The sequence below is a fragment of the Vombatus ursinus genome, unplaced genomic scaffold (genome assembly GCF_900497805.2).
Source record: "Vombatus ursinus unplaced genomic scaffold, bare-nosed wombat genome assembly UNPS02000749.1, whole genome shotgun sequence".
In the NCBI taxonomy this organism is placed as follows: Eukaryota; Metazoa; Chordata; class Mammalia; order Diprotodontia; family Vombatidae; genus Vombatus; species Vombatus ursinus.
The window spans coordinates 4794421-4816818 of record NW_020940527.1 but is presented as its reverse complement, the minus strand read 5'-3'; the positions used below and the strand labels follow the sequence as shown (position 1 = coordinate 4816818).

The 22398-nt window shown below is 40.7% G+C and overlaps 1 protein-coding gene across 2 annotated transcripts in view; it reads right to left on the bottom strand.

Moving 5' to 3' along the window:
- VCL (vinculin) overlaps positions 1-22398 on the bottom strand; it is a 111830-nt gene that overhangs the window by 37307 nt on the left and 52125 nt on the right. For both annotated transcript variants that reach the window (XM_027858738.1, XM_027858728.1), the window contains exons 3-6: positions 16939-17089; positions 16138-16246; positions 14547-14669; positions 6184-6344 (exon numbers count right to left, since the gene is read on the bottom strand). In XM_027858738.1, coding sequence (XP_027714539.1) covers positions 6184-6344; positions 14547-14669; positions 16138-16246; positions 16939-17089 — 544 coding nt within the window. The remainder of the gene's footprint in view (positions 1-6183; positions 6345-14546; positions 14670-16137; positions 16247-16938; positions 17090-22398) is intronic.

Genomic DNA, 22398 nt, shown 5'->3' with positions numbered 1-22398 from the left:
CATTACTAGGAAGTAAATAGATGCTAGTGAAATGCTTTAAACCTTATTTTATTAAGTAATTTAAATATCACTCTTCTAATCTTGTTTATACTATTCACTTACACAGCAAGCCCTCTCCTTCACTCCTAGTAAAATGGATACTAATAAAAATTCTATTATAAATTCATGGTCCTAATGAGGACCTATAGTAGTGATATGAGCTGGTGTGGAGGCCCTTTCCAGCTTGGGAAGGCAGCAGGGCAGTGAAAAGAGCACATCTAACTGAAAGGGAGGTGGCCTAGGTCTGGAGTCTGCCGTTAATTTACCATGTGATCTGGGGAGAACTCAATGATCTCTAAGAGCACTGGCCTTAGTTTCTTCATCATAAAAAAGACCTAAAATTCCTTGGCAGCTAAGTGGCTCAGGAGATAGCACACTGGGCCTGGAGTCAGGAAGACCTGAGTTCAAATCTGTCCTCAGACACTCAAAGAGCTATGTGACCCTGGGCAACCTCTGTCTGCCTTAATCCTCTGGAGAAGGAAAAGGCAAACCACTCCAGTATCTCTGCCAAGAAAACTCCATGGACAGTATTGGCTTGCTATGGTCCATGGGGTCATGAAGTCGGACACAACTGAACAACAAAGGTTGTTTCCAGCTCAAAAATTCAATTGTTCCAACTTTATTAAAGTCAAGAACAGAACTGATAATAAAGTTCCCTTTTAAACAGTTTATCTAGTTTGCAAAACGTCTTCCTCACAGCAGCCCAGTGAGGTAGACAACAAAATAAAGCAGAAAAAATAACGATCATACTCCAGATGAGGAAAGTGAGGCTCAGAGAACATTAATGACTTGTCTCCAGCTCCCAATCATGGAAGAGCTGGGATTTGAAGCAGTCTCTTGCTTCCAAGGGCTATGTTCTTTCTACACCACCAAACAGCTTCCCAACAGTTTATTTGGAAACCATTCTCCCTAGAAGACAGGAGTTCTGTAAACATAAAAACATATTTGTTCACAAAAAAAAACTGAAGTATTCAGTAAGAAATCTACGGATATCTAAATGTATTTCAGGAGCCTAAAACCACATTTTGAAAATTAAGTAAATTATTTAGTGCCCAGCCTCATGTTGTATTATATACTATATTGAGAGGCTCCAGGCCATCAGGACTTAGAAGTCTGCATACTTTTAAGAATGAAGGGCAGGGGATTCTTGGGGCTTACCCTGATTTTGTATAAGAGTCAACAACAATTATCTACTGGGTTGATTTCAGCTTCCAACACATACCTACATAAGAACATTGCTCTGAATTATTCATCTCTACATGTCAAATTGCCACCCCTTAATCATCAATAACCTCAATAGATGACAACTTTCTGTATCCACTGCCTTAAAAACAACAACAACAACAACAACAACAAATTAACTGCAAAGGAACAACCAGAGATCTATTCAGTCCCCTCACAAAACCTCTCATTTTTCTCCCTAATAAAGTAGGGTAGTGAATGCACTGGGAGAAGGAAGGGAGGAATGTTATACTCATGAAATGAGTAATTTACAACTGAGTGGGAGAGAAGGCAGAGTCAAGATGTTCAAATTAAGCGGCTTGTTTTTCCTCACATAAATATGTGGCAAATTTGGAAAAAGACTACTTTGAAGCTGAGAATTTCACTTAGTTAACAAAGCTTCCAAAGGGGCAGATGTCTGGAGATTACATAGTTTTTACCATAGTCACTTAGAAAGAACAAACTTTCAAAAGTTAATTTCTATGAAAAATAAAAGTATCTATAGATCTTGGTGTTTTAATCTCCCAAGAATCCCATGTTCCATTTATGGTGCGACATTTGTTACAGTAGCATTGTATATAATATAGTTATATTTAGATACAAGGTAAAAATTCAGATACAATGGAAGAAAAGTAACGATAGAAGAGGATAATTACTATATGCACTCAAGAAGGTGGATCTGGGTACAAGCTAGGTGGATCTCTAATTAAATAAAGTAAAAAGCTACACCTGCATCCAATTACCTTCCACCTACAGCCTTCAGCTTCCTGTCAGTACCTTCTCAAAGGAAGGCTGAAATAAGTGGGAAATGCAGGGTCCTTTCAGCTGGCTTTTTTTCCCTTTATCAACAATTCTTTATGTGAACATATAAGAAGTACTAAAAAAGGCAAGTCTGTGCTGATTTGGCATTGTTCTCACTTAGCAAAAGGTAGACGACATAAAGATACTCTTTAAAATGCCTTTCCTGTAACAATGAAACTCACTTTCAGTCACAGCAGCACTTAAATAGAAACAGCAAAAATAACCAAGAAGGACTGAGCTCAGAGACAGCATCAGGGCCCCCAAGGTCCCTGACAATTTGATGAAGGGGCAAAAGGAGGACCCCCTACCTCTACCTCCCCATGCCACCTACCAGCACTCATCCTGGCCCTGGACCGATACCTCCCATCCAGCCTTACTCAAAAAAAAATGAGGCTTTAAAAAACAAGATGTGTTGAAAAGAAGATTCTTGTGTTAGAATGAACCCTTTTGGTAGTCAACACATAAATAATAAAACCAGACAATCAGATGTTCAGAGTTCAGTCAGGTCTGGGTGGAAAGGCCAATTTCTCTAACATTTGAGCTGTTTCTCTTCTTTTAATGATAAAATACAACAAACAAAGTAGATGGTTAACCCAAATTCTTGGTGGCAAATCTCACACAATAATGTTTCTAATGAAAAATACTAAATGGCTTGGAGAAATCTATACACTTCTCAATTTGGGGGGGGTTGGGGAATGTAATGTAAAATTCGGTCCTCAGACTGCTAATCTCTGCAGCAAGGTTAAGTATTCTAGTGATGCACTTTGTAGCTGGTATTTCTACTTTTGGTAACGTGTAGTGAAGTCTGGCAGGACCACTAGCTTCGTCACCACTTTGGGCCAGTATCAATCCTAGTGCATGACTAAGTACTATAGCAGAAGATTCCACATAACAAGACCAAAAGTCTCAAGTGGGTGAGCCCAGCAGAAGGGCCTTTGGGGTGTGGGCACTGCCAGCCATGGAGTACCTGCCCCTTCTCTCCTCCCACACCCTCGCCAGTCATAGCATGCGTTAAACTGATCACAACAAACACTGATACCCCTCAATTGTTCTTTACAAACATGAGAGAGGTCAGAGCAGAGAAGAGACGTTTCAAAGAGCTGGATTTAACTGGTGTTCCAATAATTTTACTAACTATAGTGTTACACAGGAAGTTATCAGTAAACAAGGCTAGAATTTCTGAATGACTGATCAGTTTTAATAAGACTGATTATGTAAGCTTGGGAAATCATTTGAAAATTCTTAGCATTATGACTGGAATTCAGATTCAAAGGCACAATGACTAACCTTAGCAAAGTCTCCTTAAAAATGGGTTCATTAGACAAGCCATACTTTTAACCCCAATAATTTTTTCTACTTTCTGGAGGAACCATCAATGTCCAGGAGAAGCCTGCACTAATGAAGAAGCAGGCAACATGTATGGCAAGAAAAGGTTAATTATTTTTGGTCTGAGGAGAAAGAATGAGAGATACCAAATGTACTAAACGTACTTTCATTATTCACCATTTTCCATTTTAAGGGACTACATCAAGGTGAAAAACACTGCTAAAAACATCTATAAACAATTTTTGTCCATGATGACATCAGCAAATTAGATGAGTTGATCTAATTCACTTTTTTATCATTCCATGCTGCATTTCTCCACCACAATTAGCTTGGGTAATTTCACTGATTCCTTCCACACCAGCACAAGGCCAGATGGTCACCATAAACGGACAATGCCTTATTCCTTTCTACTACTACTTGGAAAAAAAGGAAAGCTAGAAACTGAAAGGTCTGCTACCTGCAAGAAGCAAAGAAGGGTTCACAATGAGGAACAGAGGGCCCGAGCTTGGGAATGCCCACGGTGGTTAGCTTCCTCCTTCCAGTACAGATATATAGGATGTTCACAGCTCAATCAAAGTTTGGAAACACCCTTTCTTTCCTATTACTGCAATTACTATGAAGTTTTGAAGCCCAGGGCTAATATTAAGAACAGAGCTTTATGTGTCCATCTGATATCACCAGTTTCATTCTTCAAAACATAAATTCATTAAGTCTTTTTGACTATTCCAGTGTGGAGAACTCCAAGTATAGGATTTTTATCCAGCAGCATCCCAACCCTATCTTAGTAGATAAGTCATAGTGAGTTGCCTTAGATTAAGTGACTTGGCCAGGGTCACCCAGAAAGGGAGTCTCAGGGTTAATATTTGAACCCAGGTCTTGTCGATTCCAAGCCCAGCACTCTAAACTCTCAACCATGCTGCTTCTAGTACCCATCAATCACATTTTAAAACTATAAAGACAGACCTTGAGTAAAGCAACATTCCAGACCTTCCAGAAGAGAATGATTGGGGAAGAATTAAGAGAAAGAAATAGCATAAATGACTAAGGGGAATTTTTCCACCACAGCAGGTCCACAGATAACTCCAATGTCACTGTGCTTTCCCACACAGGCCTATACTCTCAGAATGAATGAGTGGAAGTGGCAAAGTCATTCTGGCTAGAACAGGAAGCTGGAACCTTCCCCATGTGTCTACCAAATCCAGGAAGTCGGATTTACCACAGTGATGCTTTTAATTTGTTTCTTAAATGAGTGACTTGAAATGAACACACGGATTAGAACTGCCTAGATTTCCACAGCCCCAAGATCCTCATTAAATGGCATTCTGAAGCGTACTCGAGCACAGTGTCACACACTGGCACACGGAAGGAGGCACTGCACACAGCCAACACAAGACACAAATCCTCACAGACATGCTTTTTTCTCTTTTAGCAGAAAAAAAAAGTGCAAAATAGACTAGATGGCAGGAGAAAGCTTACCTTCTAAACGTGAGAAAAGAATAAAACAAACGAGAACAAAAACAAAAGGCAGAAAGAAGTCATAACAGCGAAGTCAGAGTGGCAAAGTACTTCAAAGCAAAGGTAAGTTAACTCTAAAGGATGTCAATGGTTTCAATACAGAAATTAGATACAATCTAATTAAGAATTGTGCAAACACCTCCCTCGACAAATCATCAGGTAAAATTAGCCTTGCCTGTTCAGTTTCATGTAGCTGACCACCAGACAAGGGAGGGCGGGCAGTCCATTCCAGGCCCCTACTTAGCAGAGGAAAGAACTGGCACCACTAGGAAAAAGGTTAGAAATTCCACCCGGGAACCGGGCTATGATGTTCTCAATTCAGTTCTGCCACTGGTGGGCTACAGGGCCCTGGTCAAGAGCACCTGTCATGCAAGAAGCATTGGGAAGAAGGCTCTGGGAGTGCAAACAAATCGCTAGAGTCCCCAGTCCAGATGCCTCTGTCATAGTCACTACAGGGAGAAACAAGACAACCTGCAGCACAAGGCCAGGGCCGGCAGAGACAAGAGAAATCTACCTACAGTCAAAGGAACAGGTGGAAAACAAGAGAAAAAAGGAGACCCCGGAAAACTCCTAACACTAGAGAGTTTATATGAAAACACATTACCCAGGTGAGTTTTACATCTCTTCTCCTAGGATCAAAGGTCATATGCCAAAATTGTTCCATTATTATCTCAAGATCAAAGGTTAGTGGAGGAAAAAGTTTTCCATGAGACTTCTGAATAGGATTCATCCTGATTGAACTTATTGTGATGGTTCAAATATATGGGGTACTTTCACCCCAAATCTGGCTTACATGGAGCCCCAGTGAGTCTATAATCAGGTTTATTTTCAGTGCACACCTATGTAAAAGGTTCTTTTCCAAGAGATCTCATTTTGGGGAAGTATCCTTTATTCAAGGTTGGCCTTTACTCAGACCAACACGATAGGTTCATGGCAACAGCTACCAGCAAAAAGTGGTGTAAGAACCAGTGCCAAGAGGATTCTTTCATCCATCCTTCCCTAAAGGAAGTACCCATTATAAAAGCATTCTCCCATCCAAGACACCAGAGAGTCCTGGCCTGAAGTCTTGATGTAAATGAACATTACCGTGGGCTGTACATTCAATCTTGGTTAACAAGAAGTAGCTGGTCCCAAAAGCAAAGAAGTTACCTAAATAAAGAGCTGACATGTCTCATGCTACACATAAAAATACTTCGAGATTATATATAAGAAATTACAAATTAACCAACCCTCCTTCCCCCTGAGGACTGGTCACCCATTTTCTCCCAAATTCATACTTACCTTGCTAGCCCAAGCGTCTTCATCCCAGGAAGTGAGCTGCAACACCCGGATGATCTCATTAATCTCTGCACTCATCTTCTCCACTGTAAAGTTTCGGTTTTTCAAAGCTTCTTCAATACCTTGGTTTTTGGAGTTTTTAGTAGTTACAAAAATCTTCATGGCTGTAAAAACACACTAGAGGTTAGGAAATTATGAATTCCTGAAATTCAATTCCATTGTCTAAGATTAGCTATACCATGTAGAAAAGACATTAAGCACATGCAATCTTAAAAAGGAGTAAAAGTAGGGTCCATAAAATTTTCCAGCCTGGAAATCTCTCACCACAAGAACACTAAACACACAAAACGTAACTAAACACACAAAACTTATAAATTAAAGAAATAATTCAGTATATACAACCTCAAACTCACAGCCACAAAGTACTCAGGCCTCCTCAGAGAGCCAAAGAACAAGGACCCTAAGCCAGTGAACTCCATATAGAAGGATGGCAGAAATGAGATAGCAGAGATTACAAATCTAGGACCTCTCCTCCATTCCCTATTCCTTGGCTTCCTTAACCCCTTTAAAAACACAACACGTAGAATAATAGGGTAGAAAGAATCTCTCCCACAACAACTTTTTTATTTTAAAACTAAATATATATATATATATGTATATGTATATGTATATATAACAATTAGTACACTTCATTATAATATTCAGAATAGAAAGGATCTTTCCTCCAATTCCTGTGCCATGTTTCTACTGTGAAAGTTTTTGGAATGAGGTATATCCAGACTCAGAACACATTCCCCAGTAAGTCAATGTAAGAACAGGAATTTCATAGGTTCAGAGGTGGAAAGACCCTCAGAAGCCATTTGGTCCAACTCATACCCATCCAAGAAGAGCCTCTACAAAACTCCAAGACTTTGCTTGAAGCCTACTAATCAGGGAGGTCCTACTGCCTCCTGTGGGAGCCCGATCCACTTTCAGAGAGCTCTCATTATTAAAAGTTTTTTTCCTTAGAAAATATGCCTAAACTGGGTTCTTGGCAACTTCTACCTTCTACTCTTTTGGGTCAACCAGAACAAGTTTATTCCCTCTTCCAAAACAGCTCATCAAAAATTTTACAAATTATTATTTCCTCCACAGCCAACCTTTATCACGTCCAGTATAAACATCCTTGTTCCTTCAACTAATCTTTAAAACATGAACTCAAAGTAACCATCCCCACTCTTCATTCTCTGCAGCTTACCAGAGCACTTCCTAATGTGATACTGAACACAATACTCTGGGTGTAGTTTGACCGGGGCAAAATAAATTAATCACATCACCCACTCAGTTCTGGACATTATGCCACTCAATGTACCCTCAGACTGCAATTACTCTTCTTTGCAACCATGATGTTGACCATTTTAAACTTTCAGCCCACTAAAATCTCGAGATTTTTGTTTAACGCACTGATGTCCAGCCATATGGATTCCCCTTTCTTGTATTCATTTTATTTTTTTTAATTTTTAGGCAATTGGAGTTAAGTGACTTGCCCAGAGTCACACAGATAGTAAGTGTTAAGTGTTTGGTCTGAGGCCATATTTGAACTCAGGTCCTGCTGACTTCAGGGCTGGTACTCTATCCACTGTGCCACCTCGTTGCCCCTTCGTATTCATTTTTTAAACTTTGGTGTAATACTCTGAATTTATCCCTAAGTTATATCTTCCTAGATAGCAGCCCAATGCTCTAGCCTGCCAAGATCATTTTGAATTCTGATCACCCAAACTTTCTGATAAGCATGTCATCTATACTTTCATCCGAGTAGCTAATTAAACATGTTACATAACACAGAGCTAAGTACATATTCCTGAAACACATCTCTGCAGACTTCCCACCAAATGGACATTGAACTACAGATTACTTTATGTTTCCAGTCAGTCATTCAACCAATTTCAAACCCACCTAACTAGATTATTATCTGGCTTACATCCCTCCATATTCTGCAGATCAGCACAAGAGATTTCTATCATATGTTTTGCTAAAATCTAGGTAAAATATATCTATAGTATTCCTTTCCAGGACCAGAATTGTAAACTGTCCCCCCCCAAAAAAAGGTAATAAAGTGAATCTGGTGTGACTATGTATATTCTATGATTATCACTTGCTTTTCTAGGTATTCTCTAATAATCCCATTAATGATAGGCTCTAGAATTCTGTCCGAAATCAAAGACAAGTTCACTGGCATATAGACTGCAGATTTCAATCTTTTCCCTTTTCTGAAAATCAGTTGCCCTTCCCAATCCTGTAGCATCTCTCTTGTTCTCCACAATCTTTCAGGTAGCACTGATAATGATCCCAACTGTTTTTAAGTTTATCTGAGCCAAGTAACCTGAACTCTTCCTATATCTTTTCTCCTCATGCTCTCTTCTTTCCCTTATTCTTACACTATTTTCTTGATCCTAACACTCCCTTACTATCTCTTTACTTAGCTAAATATCCACTCCCTGCATCACTGGAGGGACCCAAGTTGATTCTACAGACAACCCATATCATACCAATTCCCTATGCAGCAGCCATTTTGACCAGTGCCCTCCAGTAGGAATGTCATTCTCTTAGGCAGAGAAGACAGAAGCAGATTAAGAACTGGGCAGTTTTGCAGAATCCGTTACCTCCCTAAGCAGGAATCCTTCCTTTCCCTTCCTTAAATCTCCTCTTTGTTCCAATCCTTAAATAGTGATCTCAGTGACTCAGGATTTCCCTACAACACAATGAATTTCAAACCACCCAGGCCTGCCCAGCTTGTCCACATCCACCCAAAAGATCTTCACAGGAGATCCACCCAGCAGCATGCTGGAGGCCCTCCCTGCTTTCTTCCAACATCACAAAGGGTCCCAGGGGGGCCACCTGGCAATCCACCTGTTATTGCTTATTCTCACCATGTGACCAACCCATCTTCCCTTTCTGTCATATAATTCCCTGATGACATACTTTACTCTTCATTTTCCTTCAATTTTCTCATTGAACTCCATACCAATGTTTCAGCTCACTCCCACCACGCATATTTCCATTATCCTTGTTGTAATGCTCATCTTTAGTTCTATGGAGGCAACAGTGTTCCAGGCCTCACAGGCATACAGGACACCAAGAAAATGTTTACATTGAACAGATGACTTTGCTGTCATAGGAAGCTTCTGGGTATATTAAATGCTTTACAATTCCCCAAAAGCAAATTCATCCCTCTTTCCTCCTACTTTTCAACTCTGAGCCAACCTGAATTGTCTGTCTCAGGTACAGATACACTATTGGACAAGTTCTTAGAGTGTCCATTCAGATGCATGTTGAAATCTGGGCAAAAGACATTCTTTATTCATACATTCTTTATTCATTTGTTTTGTTTTGTTTTGTTTTTCTGTGAGGATGGACAGACCCAACTCCTTCAAGTGATAACAGATCTCTTCCAAGGGACTTGATGCAATTGATACAGTGTCATACACAAATGGGAGCATAACGAAGGACTTCAGCATCCATTAGGAATCCTTCCTTGACCTGGATGCTGTGCTGTATCTCCTCCACGACAGTGATGAATACTTTTGGTGAACATCTGTTACCTGATGCTTATTATCAGGTGGTTACTGAACAGGGTTATTTCTATTGTTCCATGTCCCAAGGAATCTTCAATGATCTTGATATGTGTATGGTACAAACTTTGTAAAAGAGTCTATTAAGGGAGCATTTTGTTCTGCTGACCTGAATGATTTGGAACTATCAACAAAAATGAAACACAATGGGATCTTCTATTCTCTATATCTCTTATCAATTACAAAATGGTGAAGATGCAATCCACTGTTGAACATTGTTGGCAAAATCCCCACTAGGGATGCGTTCAATTTTGTACAGATGACCCTCAAAAAGATCTTGTATAGACAGGGGATATGTGAGTGCACACACTTACACACCCCCACACACGTTGATGGTTAATCTTTTCTTTATCAATAAGGCACAATATTTTTTCTACTCCTTTGCTATCTTTTGCTTCCACTCTTTGCTTTTCACTCTTCTTTTGCTTTCAGCTTCCAAAGAGCTGTATTTGCTTCCACTCCTTTAGATACCCAGTAAATCGGTCCCTCAACGCCCTCACAATGATATCACCTCCAGCACCAATCTCCTCTAGAGACTCGTTATATACGCGCTCCAAATTAGGCTGCTTTTTTTTTTTCCTCTCTAGTCATCTCTACTTCCTCTGCAAGCATGTCTGGTGCAGGGATGTTAGGGTCCAAGGGTGACGGCTCCATTATCCTTGATTAAGAAAACAATTTGTTAAAATAATTTTTAAAAATCTTTTCCATTTTTCTTCTTTTTGTAATCTTTCATATTTTCCCAAACCACAAAAAATTTTCTCCACTAAAGCCTTAAAACAAGACTTCCGTTATGCTTCGCCTTCCTCAGCTCATTCTGAACTTGAATGTTAAAAACATTATTCCTGTGCGACCGTGCCATTCTTCTGTATTCCTTCTCCCTTTTCCTGTCCCTCCTTCCACTTTCTGGGTATCTTTCTTAAACTGAAGTTGGCTAGTGATTTCTCTGTGAATTCATACGGCCTCCAGCCAAACCTCCCATGACCATCTTTTCCTTCTCACCAGAGTGTTCTCGCTGGACATCTTGAGAAGTTCCTTCTTGAAGAGCAGCACAGTGATACAACGGAAACAGCCCTGGACTTAGAGCTCAAGTCTTAGCTCAGCCATTTATTACTGGAGTGACCTTGGATATGTAAGTTAACCTTTCCTGGGCCTCATTTATCTCATCTGTAAAATGACAGGGTTGAAGAAAATGGCTTTCATGTTCCTTCCAGCTCTAAATCTCTAATTCTATGATCTCTTCTGAGTAAATGCCTTCCCTGCAGAATTGTAATCTGTGGGACTCTATTTATGCAGTAACTTTGAACTCTTTGGAATCTGTTCTCCCAACACCTAGGGGGTATGTCGGACTACTCTTGGTTTTCTTTTTGTAGTCTATAATGAACTTTCATATAGAATGATCACTTCCCCCCCAAGATTCCCAAGTTTTCCACCCCAGCAACCAGTTGATGAGAAAAATCTCCAAAATTTCCTTTTTCAGTTACTACACCTCTTGAAGGATGAAATGATCATTAAAGGAAGTCAAGATATTATTAACCGCCCTGTTTCTGGCAGAGAGAAAGCCACAGCAGAAGCCCAGATAATGGAGCTCACCATCGCTTCTAACTCACACCTTGGCATCAGGCTTGTGCTGGGATTCCTGAACTCGCCATCGATTTCTTCCTTCAGTTCAGGTGATCCAGAGTTTGCTCCAATGACGGCATCACTTCTGTTTCTGCCTCCTTTGGCCCTCACCCACCATGTTCCCCTGCTCTGGTTCTTGGAGACCTTTCTCCTAACAACACTTAGCCCATTTTTCACAACAGCTTTCCTCTGAGTCCTCTTCCTCCATTTCTCCCTCTTTGAGTGTCTTTTCTTCTTCGACTCAAGCCCTGTCTCTGAGTCCTTCAGTTTCTTCTTTAAGTCATCTGCTCAAGTTCCTTTCCTCCTCTCCCTGAATCCTCCTTTTCCTTCTCAAGTCCCTCCTCTCCTCCCCAAATTTGATCACAATTCCAAAGCCCTTCATACCACTAAACTACATTTTGTGCAATGAAGCAGTCACTGATTTTTGAATTCCTAGGGTCTAGATCAACAAGGAGGTGTGATCCTAGCTGACAAGTTCTACATTCAGTCTGTTTTGAATCTAGCCTAGCAACAAACGTTTTCAATAGATACAGGTTAACTTAAAATTACTTAAAATACTTTTCAGAGAAAAGAGGGTCACTGAAGTGTCATTCAAGTCACCCCCACCCCACATAGAGCAAATGACAAGATCCTGTGCCTCCTTTCCTTAGCCAAGTGAGAATACCTCTGTTGAATCAATCAATCAATCAAAGACATTTTAAATACTGTGAAAAGTCCCAGATCAATTCAGAAGTCCTCGAAAGCTACTGGATGAAGTGAAATTATGCCACACAGGAGTGTTCAGTGTGAGGGACTGTTTGATGTTGGCTACTGCCAGATGGGCGTTGTGGCAAGACTGGGGTAAGTTCTGGGTATTTGGAAGTATCCGAGGCAGGGGCTGTGGTAGGCGGAGTTGTGGTGAACTGGGATGGGCTGGGTACAGAAAAGCCCTGAGGCAGTGGGCAGTGCTACGTGAGATAAGCTGGGGAAGGTACAGCATACAAGGAAGTAGCCGGAGCATGTGCTCATGAGGCAAAGGGCTGTGCCACGTGGGAGTGGGACGGCAGAGGACGAGTTCCCTTTGCTTGGTCCCCTCCCTATATGCAACGTCAGCCCCAGACGCCTCCTTCCTGTGTCCTTCCTAACTTCCTGGGTCACGTACCTTCCCGGGTCACGTACCTTCCCTTTGTGTAGCACAGACCCCAGACGCCTCCTCCCGGTATCTGGGCCTGACTTCCTAGGTCACGTACTTTGTCTATGCACTAATCCCAGACGCCTCCTTCCTGTATCCGGTCCTGGCCTCCTGCGTCACTCCCTCTCCCTTGGTGCGCTAAACTCAGACAGCCCCTTCCGGTATCTGACCCTACAATCATTGAGTAGTAGGCGGGCTGAGGAGGAGGGGCTAAGTAGGTACTGAGGAACGGTCATGGTCAGGGGTGCGCTCTCTTTGCTCCTGCTCTGTTGCTCTGGCCTTCCTGCTTGGCTTGCTGTGATGCCTTGCTGCGATGGCCTCTGAATAAAGCTTGGGTGTTGGCAGCCTCCTGATGGGTCGTCTCTGTGTGTGTATCTGGGTAGGCACCGAAGGCTGGTAGGTAAGTATGACTTTGGCAGCCTGCTCCTTATAGGAGGAGAGTGTTCGGCGCGGCCGGCACAAGGTTGGAGTGGCCGGTACAATTCAGATTGTTTGAGGAGGCTGGTCATGCCCCATGAGTTTTTTATTTTTAAAATAAATAGCAAGGCAATTTGGAACCCAGGGGATTTGAACATCTGGCATTAAGCTGGGAGTGGAAGCCCTCCAGTCAAGTCTAGGAGAAGGGATTGATTGAAGGGAAAGGGACAAAAGAGAGGATATATCTCCCCTCATTTCAATCCCTCATTTTCTCATCCCACCCCACTTTGAGCAGAGGGAGAACCCATGAACTTGAGGGACCCAAGGATCTGGACTTTTTCATCAGCATCCTGGCAGTGACGACCAGTAACATCTGCATCAGAAACTGCAGATAAACTAGTAGTGCCGAGGAAAAGCAGCTCCATGGTTCTACAAAGAGTCCAGCTCTCCCATACCTAATGGGAGCTCCATGAGCACCCCATGAAAGGAAGAAAAGGACTTACAGTAGTAACCACCTTTCAACCCTTCTGATGCTCCTAGACTACGAAGAGATAAGAAAAAGTCACTCAAGCTCTGGATGCTCAACCTGCCAGTGCAAATGGGAGTCTGGACATTGAAGTCCAGAGCATGTGCTACAGAAACATTTTTTTAATGTACAAAGAGAACAGAAAGAAGGCCAAAAGGAAACACAGACAAGTAGGATAGCTTTGAAAGTTACCTGCTGAATTTCCTATACATTTAAAGGAAAAAGCAAGCAGCATTTGATTTTATAAGAGAGATTCACTGGGACAGCTAGGTGACACAGTGGACAGAGCACCGGGCCTGGAGTCAGGAGGACCTAAGTTCAAAACTGGCCTCAGACATTTACTAGCTATGTGACTCTGGGCAAGTTACTTAATCCCAGTTGCCTCAAAAAAAGAGAGAGATTCATATACAATGTTATTTTTCAGTTCTATTGTGTATATGGATATTTCCTTTTATTTACTGATAAGTTCAGAATTTTTTTTTAATTAGAAAAAAGAAGAAAAGAGAATTCCAGGAAGGTATATTAGCATACACTGCTCTACAGTTTTCAATCTATATCTCTAATAAAAAATGTGTGTCTCCATGAAAAAGTCAATAAGGAAAGATACTAACTAAAATGCAAACTGAAACCAGGGTAGCTCATGTTTACCAGTTATTCTGCAAGATACCAGCAGCCAGGGGCAGAGTTTTTATGAAGGCTAGGAAAATATCCCTGGACCAAAGGGTGAGAGAATTTCAGCTAACAGTTGGAGAAGAGTTACAGGAGAAAACTAGTAGCCAACTAAATCTCCATACATACTCCATATCATACTGCATCTATAGCCACTTGGCTGGACACAATGTCTAGTTACCAAATCAATCATTTCTTGCTTTTGCACAAATGGACAACAAATGGACAGAGAAGAAGACAGTTAAGGAAATATAAAAGAGAAATAAAATCTGTCACAAAAAATAAAAATTAACTTAAAGGCTCAGATGATACACTTAAAGTTCACTCTAATGAAGCTACAGAAAGTAAATACCTGAAATGAGGACTGGCAGTAACTCTTTCACAGTGTTCATTGAGTTCACTAACATCACTCTGTGTTCCTGGTGAGTTAATTCCTGTTGTCTTTCATCAATCATTTTGGCCATTTTTGTCATTCCTAGCTCAGAAAAAACAAACCATGTTATGAGTTATAAGTAGTAGGATGGGCCCTAGATTTACATTCTTGGTTCAGGTCAACTTTCATTAAAGTAATACAATAACAATGAGAATCAAACAATCTCTCTACAGATACAGATGTATGTGTATATATGTGTGCATAATTAATTATTAATTACGTAAATATATACATAATATATAATACATAAATTCTATAAACACTGACAACCCACTGACTCAGTATAACAAAATTTCTATATACCAAAGAACACAAATAATCCTTTAAGAATCTCACAACAATCTAATATCAAAGAATACTTTGGAAGTTTACATAAAAGCGTTAAGAATTAAATAATGATGATACCAGGAGACACCTAGTATCTTTTCATCTATATTCTAATACTTTACATTTTGGTGGCATAAGTCAAAAGAATGACTTAATTCTCTAAATCACTTAGAACCTTAGGGAAAGTCATCTCTGCCCATGCTCTCCCAGGATGATTCAAATTAGATAATCTATCATAGACACAAATTTCCATAATTACAACACTTTAACGTCAATGTAACACTGTTAACGAGCACATTCAGTCTAGGGTATATCTATCTGCTGAAAGGGAAGTTTAGTTACTTAGGTCTCAAAAGGATCTCATTACAACATGACATGAATCCCAAGGGTAGCGTTATACTGAAAACACAATGTTCGTAGACACCATCACATCAACAACATGGTCATGTCCACTTTTCAAGATTTGTGGTTTGTGATGTGAATGGTCTGTGTCATACAACTGACCTCAGCAGGCCAGGTCTCTCCTCTAGGCTATAATCGCTGTCATAAAGTAAAACTGTATTTATATTACAAGTTTTTAAGCTGTAATTTTAAAGTAATTTCCTCTTCTTTGGCTTGATTATTATTCTAAAATTTAATTTTTATTTGCATAAGGAATTTTTTACAAACCTAGACAGCCACAGCATTACAATTCTCTTTAAGTCTCATTAGTTTATTCAATCTTGGGCTACCAAAAATCCATTGGTGGTAGGAGGATTCATTAGTAAGCTAAGAGTCATAAAGGGCCACGAGCCAGCTGGCAAACAATGAAGGAATGCTGTGTAATGTAGAGTGGAGAGGTCAAAATTCAGGGTGGCCTTCAGTATTACAGCAACGGAAAACTATTTCCTATATTCTCAGGCTACATTTGCCACGTCTGATTTAATGTAACTTCACCAAACAGGAACAGGCTTTTTTAAAAATATATTCAGCTTTCAGACACAGTGAACCATCTTAAACAGTCCCATCATCAAAAAGGAAGATATGGAAACCCAGCAGAATACAAATGAATTTCAACTGCATACAACCTTTATTTTCTGCTTTTACATTTTGGAATTCTTCACAAATAGCTTGAGAAGAAAGGAAAGGGTTCTATCTTCTTGATCAAAGAGAGATAATATGGAGAAAATTATGAGGGTCAAACCTGGTCCCAAATTCTTAGTGTAAGTGACCAAATCCTCCATTGTCTCTACCACTTCTGCCACGGTTAGATATTCCAAAATGCCTTTGCACACACGGATGATTTTGCGGACCTAAAAAGAGAATCACAGAATGTTCAGAAACCCACCTAATTCAACATGGACCTGGCCACAAATCTGCAAAATCCCAAACAAGAGGCCATCGAGTTTTCACTTGAAAATTCTAGGGCAGGGAATGTATTACCTCCCAAAGCAGTTCACTGCATGTTTGGATAGCTGGAATCATAAGGAAGTCTCTCCCTACAGCAAACCTAAACATGCCTCTCTGAAACACCTTTCCATCACTACTATTCCTCTAGGACCAATCAGAACAAGTCTAACCCATCTCAACTGAAAGCCCTTCAAAGAAATTTCAGTGTGTTAAACTATGCAAAGAAATATTAAGTTAAGCAGGTGATGATACTGATATGTAGATATTAACATTTCATCACCATGTTAAATAAACTTAAATTTCCTAACAATGAAGCCAACAACTTTTAAGATCAAGCTTGGAGTGGGTGAGTATAATTGGCTCATTTTCACAACACCTTAGAAAGTGGGTGGCAAATATAATCCCGGCTTTGTTGGAAAATCAGAGGTCAAAAAGAAAAGGGATTTGCCCCCCAAATAGCTAAGTAAGGGAGCTGGGAAGAGGACCTAAGTATTTCTAATCAGGATACTGAATCCCTAATGTGAAGGCTCATAATTCTCCCTTTCTGCTGTGGAGGAAGAACGTATGCAATGTTCTCAAGAATTAAGATACCTACCTCGGCCTCATCAAAGGTGAGGAGCAAGTCAGATGTTCCAGAAAGTATACCCCTTGATCCGTCAATCAGATAATCGCGAGCTGGCACAGAGTAAGGATCTGCCTGAAGCATCTGGGCTGCCTGGACAAGCTTGGTACAAGCATTTTCAACCCTGTGGAGAATAGAATGGCACTTAATAATGTTCTCTGACTGATGCCAAAAGGAAGAACATGTGCAAATGCAAATGATCTTCCATTCTTTTACTGTACACTTAAAAAAAAAAAGATGTCCAACAGTCAAGCCTTTGCTCATTTATTCATTCAACAAATATTTACTCATGTGCTATCTATTATGGCACACTGCTGTGCTAAGCCCTGGTTCAATGACCATTACTCAGCTACAGAAAATGAAGATAACAGGCTGAATTTTTAATATTGTTTTTATACCACCCTCCCCCCACATACAACCTGGTAAAGACATATCATGTCCTGGATATGATCAAAATTTTTTAAATAAGGAAATTTGAAGGAGGTGACCAAAACATAGTGACATTTAATACTTATATGTAGGAGGAAAATAAAAAAATTAAGTGTGGCTATTAAGGGAAAAGTAAGAGGTTAGAATCATACATTTTCTACTAATCTGGCTAAATGGACATTTCAGAAAAGCCCTCTAAGTCTGTTTTATTAATGTAATGACTATTTTCATGAATAGCGAGACAAGTTAGGCAAGATCCACAAATGGTAGGGGATCAATACCAAGTTAATTCTATCAAGGAATTCAAAGCATATTAACTGAAAATCAATTTTTCAATATTCTTTGACTGAACATGTTATTAATTCCACAAACATTTCCTGAATGCCTCCTAAGGGCAAAACAAAAGACTCAAGTGGCTGAACTACGAATAGCAAATAATATCAGAGAAAATAGAACTATTTTTTAAAAGAATCTGAAACTGATATTCTTCAAATTGTAGTATTTAGTAGGGAACTCACTGGAATACCCTTTTTTAAAGAGACTTATTTTTCACTTAACAGGACTACCCTTTGAGTAGAGTTGAATTTATGTGATAACACAAATATTATTTCATTTGATCCTCACAACCCTGCTATTATTGTTATCTTTATCTGAGGAAACTGAGGCAGGCAGATGTTAGGTGACTTGCTTAGGGTCACACATCTAATAAATATCTGGAGTTGGATTTGAACTCAGGTCTTCCTGACTTCCGGTCCAGCACTGTATCCACTGTGCTACCTAAGAAGGATAAGACAAAGGCACCAACTGGGAAACACATTTAATGTTTAAAAAAAAAAGACACCAATAAAAATGTATTTCAAAGAAACAAAGTAATTGCAAGTAATTTCAGGGGGTGGGGAAAGTGTTAAGAGCTGGGCCAATCAGAAGAGGTCTCATGGAGGTGATAAAGGAGATGAGTCTTGGCCTGCACAGAGGACAAAAGATAACACAGAACAACACGCAGAGACAAGAACAAGTAGACTAGTTGGGTTGAAAGACAGAACACTGTGGAAACACAGAACAAATGGATGAACTGTGAAAATGGGCAGCAAAGTCCTTAATAATGCGGCTCTAACCTAAGAGAGCGCCTTTTCTACATAGGGAGCCACATAAGATGTCTGAGTAGGGGAATGACGTAGTCAGACCCATGTTTTAGGAATATCAGTATGCATGCTATAAGAAAGAGGGAGACTAGAGAAGGGAGATGCTGGCACAGCAGAGATCCATCAGGAGGCTACTTTAGCAGTCCACTGGAGAGACGATAAAGGTCTGATGGACGGTGTGGGCTAGGGGAAGGAAGAGAGAAAGATGGAAGAGGTGTGGACTTGAATTAACAGCCACAAGGTTGACTGAGGCTATGAACCTGGGAAACTGGAAGGATGGTGGGTACCCCAACACAACTAGTGACTAATTCTGTCAAGAAACTAACCTAGCAGGCTAGGTTTAGAGGGAAAGATAATGAATTCTGTTGGGACACATGGAGTTTGAGAGGCCTAGGAGACATCCATGCGGTGAGATCAAGCAGGCAGTTTGTGTGGAACTAGAGCTCAGGAAAGAGACTGGGGTGAATAGATAGATTTGGAAGTCATCTGCACAAAGATAATTGAGTCCAAGGGGGCTGGTGAAAGCATCAAGGGAAAGAGAAGAGAGCAAAGTCTTGGAGGGACAGGAGTGGGGGCAGCCAAAGTTAGGGACGGGACAAGGATGATGACACAAAAGACACTAGGAACGGGCAGTCAGACAGATAGGAGAACCAGAAGAAGGCTTGGTCACAAAAACCAAAAGAGAAAGGGGTAACTGGAAAGGGAGCAGGGAAGAGAGGTCAACAGTGTGAAAAGCCAGAGATTAAAAAGGAGGATGACTAAGAAAAGGCCACTGTATTTAGCCAATGAAATACTGATAAACCACCATAGGTTACTACATACTGAGGATTCTTATTCACGCACAGACAGAAACTGGTGCCTTCCGAGGTTTCTTCCAGCTCTGTCAGCCTACGAGTCTCCACTCTAGCATTCTGAATCATGCTAAGTCCCAGTTGCCTTTTTGTCCAGGCCCATGAACTACACTGGAAGCTTTGATAATGGTTCTTGAGCTCCAGGACTGTTCTTGCCTTTCTATCCCCAGAAGAGAATACTTTCAATGGGGATTTTTTGTTTGTTTGTTTTGTTTTTAATGAATTTGGCTATAAAAGAGAAATGGCAACAGTTTGTGAGGGTGATAGAGTCAAAGGAAGATTTATTTTTAAGGGAAAGAAGACATGTGCACATGTTTGTATGATATGGGGAAGGAGTCAATGGATAAAGAGAGTTTGAAAATATAGAAAGAGTGATGAAAAGAGTAAGTCCCCCAAAATGGAAGGGCATAAGATCAAGAGCAACAGTATAATTGGGAATTCCGGCACCTAGTACAAATTCAGCGTGTCTCTAGGGGAGTCATCTAGGAAAAGAAGGGAATGTAATGTGTGACCACTTGCCTATGGTTGACATAAACTGGAGACAGAGGTTCATGGGAGCTGAGGAGGCTAGGGGGAAAAAAAAAACCTGAGAGACCAAAGTGTTTGGAGGAACATAGTATGGAGCAGAAAACATGCCGATGTAGCTGGAGAACAGAAGGTGGAGAGCAGAAGAAGGAAAGGATTGGCCCAGTTGTCAGGCTAGGTGGGAACCGTGTGACACTGGGGGAGTTCCAGCACCAATCCAAAGCACAAATGGGGGGCAGGGTCTTGGCAAGAAAGGCAACCTCTTCCTTCAAGACTGGAACAAAACAGGACAGAACAAGGAGGGATTTAAGGTAAAGAATTAGGGAAAAGAAGCTCATAAGTGACAGGTTATTTTCTATCCAATTAGATTTCAGATTACAGATAACGTCATAAAAATATCTGTAAGAGACAAAAGTGCTCCTGAGAAGAACACTAGGCAAACCTCACTCCGCAGAGTCAAGCGCCCCCCAAGCACAAAAGGCATGCGTGTTTTGGGACCTCTTTTTTACACAGACTCTTTTAAGAGTGCCTGCTTATCCCTTCATGTCATCCCAACAACCATAGCTGCTCATTTAGATAGTGCTTTAATTAAAAGCAAGACTTTGTTGGGGGGAAAGCAGAATTACAGTGTGAGGGGGAAGGGAGGGAAGAGGAAAAGAAGGGACCAGGCTAGTGTGAGCAAGAAATGATGCTCCTTGCTGCAACAACTTGGATTGCTTACGCAGCACCATGAGTAGCCCCAGTGACCGACACTAGTAGGACTATTCCTGGCCAAACTGTGAAGTGGATAAAATCAGTCTTCAGGGCCCCACTACCTGTTCTTTCAGTGGCCCTCTTTACTTCTGTTGTAGCCTTCTCTTCCCTGCTCTGGAAACAAATGTGTCCATTCTCTTTTTTCTTTCTTTTTTTCTTTCTTTCTTCTTCTTCTTCTTTTTTTGCAAGGCAATCAGGGTTAAGTGACTTGCCAGGGTCACACAGCTAGTGTCAACTGTCTGAGGCTGAATTTGAACTGAGGTCACTGCGCCACCTGGCTGCCTTTTCCATCTTCTTTTCTATCAAAACATGGGCCCGAGTTTTGGAAAGGATATGATGAATTAATTCATACTAAAGTACATATGACTGATGAGGCTTAATGTGTTGCCCCTTACAGAGGGCATGAAGTACTGGGAACAGAGTTCTGATGGATTTTCAGACCTTCACAACTGGTAAGGAGTCTTTCCATGAATCTCACAAATCATGAGTGGCTATCTATATATTACCCTACTCCCACTCAGAATGCTCCTAGGATCATAGAGTTGAGTTGGAAGAGATCTTAGAGATCATCTAATTCAATACATTCATTTTACAAATAAGCAAAGTGAGGCTCAGAAGTTTTACCCATGACTATGGTGACTATGGCTTATGGCATCCAGCGAAGGAAGTGGAATCTCCAACCTTGGCAGAGCAGGGCAGAGGAAGCTGAGACTCAGTCTATAAAGTCAGCACAACAGTGATGCCCGTGATTCATATAGAAGTCAATTTTCTCTACATGCAGAAGAGGATCCAGCTCCATTGTAAAGGCTAGTGAGTCAAATGCACATGAGAACCAATACGCCTACAAGTGAAGAGCTGTGCCTGGTGCCAATGGAGATAGAGTACATTAAAGTAAAAAAAAAAAAAAGTTTTGCCCAAGGTTATCATGGGCAGTAAACAAAAGAGGCAGGATTTGAACCCAGGTCCTGTGACTCCAAATCCAGCATGCTTTACACTGTATCAAATTGCCTCTCAATCCCTATTTCATATGTAATCTTCAATTAATCAAGGAGCATTTATTAAACACCTCCTATGTGCCAAGCACTGGGCTTACAGAGACAAAAATGAAATTGTCTCTGTCATCCATAAGCTTTAGTCTTTCAAGGGAGACATGCACATATTTAAGTAACAAAAAAAAAAAATGCAAAAAAATACAATGTAATTCGGAGGAGAAACCCACCAGCAGCATGGGGGAACAAGAAAGGTTCACGGAAATGGTGGCACAGAAGCTGAGTCTGGTGAGGAAAAAAACAAAACAAAAGAACACCAAGGGATTCTAAGAGGCCGAGATGGAAACAGAACTTTACCAGCATGGCCGATGACCAGTGCAAGTCACGTAGCCACCGGAAGAGAACATGTCCAGCATGGGGAACAGCAACAAGGCCAGTCTGGCTGGAATGTAAAGTACATGAATGGGAATCACTGATAAGGCCAGAAACGTAGCCTGGGGCTAGGTTGTAAAGGGTTTAAAGTGACAAAGTTTACATTTGATACTAGAGACAAGTGAGATCCAGTGAAGTTCACAGGGTAGCAGCATGGTCAGATCTGTGCTTTAGGGAATAACTTTTGCAGATGAATGGAAAATGGTTTATAAAGGGGAAAGATAAGGCAGGGAGACCAATTACGTCTATCTTAAATTTAAAGAAAATAAATAATACACATAAATATCTTAAAAGTCTAAAGTTGGAGTCTGA